At 43.1% G+C, this 5,375-nt stretch overlaps 1 protein-coding gene across 1 annotated transcript; it reads left to right on the top strand.

Annotated features, from left to right (window-relative positions):
* Window positions 1-3,411: 3,411 nt before the first annotated feature.
* On the top strand, window positions 3,412-4,371 carry LOC100355911 (olfactory receptor 6F1-like). The gene has a single exon (XM_002723170.4). It carries the CDS (start codon window positions 3,412-3,414, stop codon window positions 4,369-4,371), a length of 960 nt encoding a protein of 319 aa, XP_002723216.1.
* The last annotated feature ends 1,004 nt before the right edge of the window (window positions 4,372-5,375 follow it).

The raw sequence follows: 5,375 nt of genomic DNA, 5'->3' as shown, positions 1-5,375 counted from the left end.
AAATTGACTTAAATGAATGACCAGAAACTATGAAATTACTGGAAGAAAATATAGAGGAAACACTTCATGAAATTTGATGGGTAGAATTCTTTAAACAAGACATTAAAACACAGAAACAAAGCAAAACTAGACCAATGGGATTTCACGAAGCTAAAAAGCTTCTGCACAGCAAAGGAAGCAACCAACAGAGTGAAGAGAAAAATCTCCATAATAGGAGAAACTATTCATCTGAAAAGAAGTTATTATCCAAAATATGTTAGGAACTCGATAGCTAAAATACAAATTATCCCTTTAAAAATGAGAAACAGAACTAAATAAGCATTTCTCTGTTTTTCCTTTTTTTTGATAGGCAGAGTTAGACCATGAGAGAGAGAGACAGAGAGAGAAAGGTCTTCCTTCTGTTGGTTCGCCCCTCAAATGGCTGCTGCAGCCGGCGCACTTGCTGCACCTATCTGAAGCCAAGAGCCAGGTGCTTTCTCCTGGTCTCCCATGTGGGTGCAGGGCCCAAGCACTTGGCCCATTCTCCATTGCTTTCCTGGGCCACAGCAGAAACCTGGACTGGAAGAGGAGCAACCGGGACTAGAACCCAGTGCCCATATGGGTTGTTGGCGCTGCAGGCGGATGATTAACCAAGTGAGCATGGCGCTGGCCCAGCATATATACTTCTAAAAGCTGGAAGGAAGGATTTTGAAGGCTTTCACTATATGGAAATAATCAATGATTGAGGAGATAGATATTTTTACTCTAAGCCCAACATTATTACATAGATGTATGTACTGAATCAATTTATGGGACCCCCTAAATATGCACATTTCTTATGAATCACTTAAAATGAAATAAAAACTATAGCTATAAAAAATCGTTTCCTTGGTTGTGTTATTTGTTATAAAGAGATGCCAGTCTAGTGCTTACGTGATTTCTCTTGTAGCTCTGCTATTGGAAAGGAAGAATCTTGAAGGTTGATCTAATTTACACTTTGAATGCTGAAACACAACTTTCTGCCCACACTCCTGGTGGCTGGAATAGCTGAGATGGATTTCTGCCCTCCTGTTCTGAGGGGTGCACACCAAAGGCAGTGGCAGCTAATGACGCTACTGAGAGTGCTCTCCCTAGGTTCCTGAGGCAACATTTCTGAGCCTCCTGATGCTCCCTGCCTCCTCCTGCTGCCAAGGGAGCACTCCCTGACCCTCACAAGGAAAGGCCCTGGGGAACCCAGGTGGAGGTCCCGGGTGGAGGGCGGCTCTCCAGGCCCCAGGCTCATGATCCCTGTGCTGCTCACGAGGGTCTCTCAGACCTCACTTCTCCCTACTCACTGGCCACAGGGAAATCACAGCTGAAATTAACAAAAATGATAATAAAATAAAAGAGTTTGGAGCTTATCCATAGTGCAGCAGGTCTGGACACCAGGACACAGCAGTGAGGAGACGCCTGGTCCATTCCCCTGTGATGCGATGGACACAGGATGCTCCCAGACACAGCCCTGCTGGAAAAGAGACTGACGAAGATCGACCTCATACCAGAACATTCTAGGAAAACACAAAACAGAACACAAGCCGTGAGTGTATCTCAGGGACACTATCCATGCTGTTCTCACCCACCCACTTAGTGAGGGAGGGGTGGGCCAAATGACAGGACCCCAGTGCTTCTGCAAGTTAGGATCCTCCTTTGGTCTGAAGCAATGCCCTCCCTCCCTCAGATACTCGTTTAGATGAATGCATGCAGTTTACAAACTGAAACCACAAAATGAAATTTAAACATATGTAGATTCATTTTATACTTTAGAGTTTATTTTTATAGACATATTCATTGGTTTAGGATGAATTTTTCTCTATCTTCTACTTCCTTTCTAAGATTGTTTACATCTAAAGAAGAAGCAATCCTAATCTTGTAGTTTAGGCTGAACTGAACAACCACGATCTGTTCCAGGAAAAGCAAACATTTTTCTTCTGGGTGGTAATACTGTTTTGAGTTTGTCCCCGAGTCTAAATGTTTTCTTTCTAAATAATAAATTTGCCCTTTTTGTTACCAGTAGGAGAAATGCACCTGCAGCATCTTTTCATGACAGCAATGAGAAGCCCTCTGTTCTTAGTCCTTATGTGAAAAACAGCATTGTGAGTGGTTTTCGTACAGCATCACATAATCAAAGATAGGGGAAAGTTTTTTAAAGCATTGCAAACTCTTTCATAAAAATAGTTTTTCTTGAGTTATCAATGTTCTTCATGTATTTTTGCTTTTAGTTATAGCGTGGACTGTAAGAAGGACAATTTCATTTTTGTTATTAAGAGTACAATGGTAAAGCCTTCATATTTTTCGGGAATCAATTGTGTGTGGGGTCAAATATTGGAGCAGTAAAATGTTCTCACCATATTTTCATTTCAGAATACAATCACCACGTCTCACTACAATTTCATAAAATGTAACTCAAAAATGTCCTGAGTGCAAAAGCAGTGCCCATAGGGAGCCTTGATGCTGTGTAGCATGCCTGTGTACCTGTCCTCCTCACCAGTCAAAACTTCCAGAAAGACAACACAGGTGATCTACAGGTAGGAGCCTCATTGACTCCATGTTGTCTTCTGCTGCCATTTGCACTGTGGCAAACAGATATCAAGTCAGGATGCTTATTGTAGATATTTAATTATTTTTCATATATATTTTTCCTATAGAGTACAAAAACATTTTTGTGGCAACTACAATGTTTTTTCAATTTAATTTTACTTATTATCAGTTGCTTTGGTACTAAAGTGCATGAACACATCACAGGGGCATGAATACATCCCTGGGTGTGCACATTTCTCTTAGGATCAGTTTCTGACCTTCTTGAAAATTCTTTTCCTTGAGCCTTCCTCACCAATATTGGGAGACAGGGTATCATAATCATTTTTTAAAGATTATTTCTTTATTTGAAAGGCAGAGTTACAGACAGAGAGGGAGAGAAAAATTGTTCATCCTCTAGTTCACTTCCCAATGGCTACAATAGCCAGAGCTGGGCGAGTACAAACCAGGAGCCAGGGGTCTCCTCTGGGTCTCCCATGTGGGTGAGGGGCCTAAGGATGCCATCCTATGCTACCTTCCTAGGCCTCCAGCAGGGAGCTGGATTGGAAGTACAGCAGTCTGAACTTGAACCAGAGCACACGCTGGATGCCAGAACGGCAGGATCGGCTTCACCATCTACTCCCTAGCACCATCCCCAATCATTTTTATAACAAAGAGTCAAAGATGAGGAAAGGGAGAGGAATACTTACAAATGAAACTTAGACATTTTGAGATAGATGTTGAAATTCAAATAGATAATCCATGCAAAGCCAAAATTCCTTTATTATCAGGGGCTCCACTAGTCATTCACTACACAAATTGAGTCTCCCATTATCTTCCTTCCTGCTTTCCTCCCTCTCAGACGACAGCAGATGAGACATGGGTGGAACAAACCACACGGCAGTGACAGAGTTCATTTTCCTGGGGTTCCCAGGCACGCCCTCTCTGCAGCGCATGCTCTTCATGATGTTTCTCACCGTGTACCTGCTCTCCCTAGTAGCAAACACCCTCATCATTGTCATTGTTCTCATGGATCCCACACTGCAGACGCCCATGTACATTTTCTTGGGAAATTTGTCCTTCCTGGAGATCTGGTACACGACCACCACGGTGCCTAAATTGCTAGCCACCCTCCTCTCCAAGGCTGTCACCATCTCCGTCGCTAGCTGCATCACCCAGTACTACTTCTTCTTCTCCATGGGGGCCACAGAGTGCATCCTGCTGGCCATGATGGCCTATGACCGCTACGTGGCCATTTGCAACCCTCTGCGCTACTCCCTCCTCATGAGCCTCCAGATTTGCCTGCGCTGCTCTGCAGGGTCTTGGATTGGGGGCTTCATTGCCCCCCTTCCACCTACCATACTCATCACTCATCTGAACTTCTGTGGTCCCCAGAAGATCAACCATTTCTTTTGTGACTCAGACCCGATTTTTAAGCTCTCCTGCTCAGACACATTCTTGGTGGAGGCCGTGGGCTACACTTGCAGCTCTGTTGTGATTCTCAGTTCCTTCCTTCTCACTATGTCCTCCTACAGCAACATTGTGGTCACCATCATCAGGCTGTCTTCCCGGGAGGCTCGCAAGAAGACTTTCTCAACCTGCGCCTCCCACCTCACTGTAGTCACCATCTATTACGGCACCATCATCTTTACCTATGTCCGCCCTCCCTCCAAGTACAACTTCACCATTGGGAAGATGGTCTCGGTGTTCTACTGTGTGATCACCCCCCTGGTAAACCCTCTCATTTACACTCTGAGAAACAAAGATGTGAAGAATGCGTTCAGGAAATTCCTGCAACAAAAGAGATTTCTCTTGTTTAGAAGCAGGCAGGAGTTTTGAGTTATCAACAGAAGTGAGCACTTCAGAGTAGATTCTCAAGCCACACTGAAAAATGGTAAGTCATAGATATTCTACTAGGAAAATGAGGCCATCCAGTACAGTCATGTCTGTACTCTATATTTTGGGTTGAATTCTACTGAGTTTCCCTAATCTTGCTCTGTTTAAGAACATTTAGTACAAAGCTACCTTGTCAGACATGTAAAGAAAGGACAGTCCCTGCCTAGGCGGTGAGCACGATTGGAAAGCAGACTTGTTTAGTCCAATTATTGCAGTTGGGTTCATTCATAATGTACATCTTAACAGGAACCATGGATTCATTCATAATGTACACCATAAGAGTAACCACAGCCAGAAGAACCCTACTGACCAGAGCAGTGTTCCTCTGCTGAGTAGATGGACTCACATAGCTTAACCCTTCACACCCCACAATATATCGCACTGGAAGTGGGCTTTTGGCTTAATGGTGAAAACACTTGATGAAGATGGTCACATCCCACATCAGAGTGCCTGGTTTCCCAATTCCACTCTGGCTCCTGACTGCAAGATTCCTGCTCATGCAGACCCTAGGAGGTAGCAGTAATGGCTCATGTAATCGGGCTCTTGTCACCCACATAGGGGATTTGGATTGAGTTCCCTGTTTCCCGATTCATCCTGGTCCAACCCTCCCATCGCTTTTGTTAGGAGATTGAACCAGCAGATAGGAGCTCACTGTCTGTCTCTCAAGTAAATTATAAACTATGTATTTAATATACCTATATGTGTATGTACATATATGCATATAAACTAGGTAAACTTTTAATAATTGTTTTTGATGCCCTAGATGCATTGTAGGAATTGGCAATGATTTAATTTTTATTGTAATTATAATTATGTATGTCATTTGAAAAATATTAGATAATATTTTTTGATTATACAGGAATGAGAGTAAATTAACTCAATTTCAAAATATTAGCAAGGGTAACATTGTGAATACATGGAGGGACAGAAAAGGAAAACTTGGTGCA

This window comes from Oryctolagus cuniculus, chromosome 6, assembly GCF_051225735.1.
Source record: "Oryctolagus cuniculus isolate XC-2025 breed Fujian yellow rabbit chromosome 6, ASM5122573v1, whole genome shotgun sequence".
NCBI classification, from domain to species: domain Eukaryota; kingdom Metazoa; phylum Chordata; class Mammalia; order Lagomorpha; family Leporidae; genus Oryctolagus; species Oryctolagus cuniculus.
The sequence above is the reverse complement of the archived record's forward strand: the minus strand, read 5'-3'. Positions and strand labels throughout refer to the sequence as shown.

Coding starts and splice junctions, on each gene's coding strand:
- LOC100355911 (XM_002723170.4), top strand. CDS start 3,412: ATGGGTGGAACAAACCACACGGCAGTGACAGAGTTCATTTTCCTGGGG.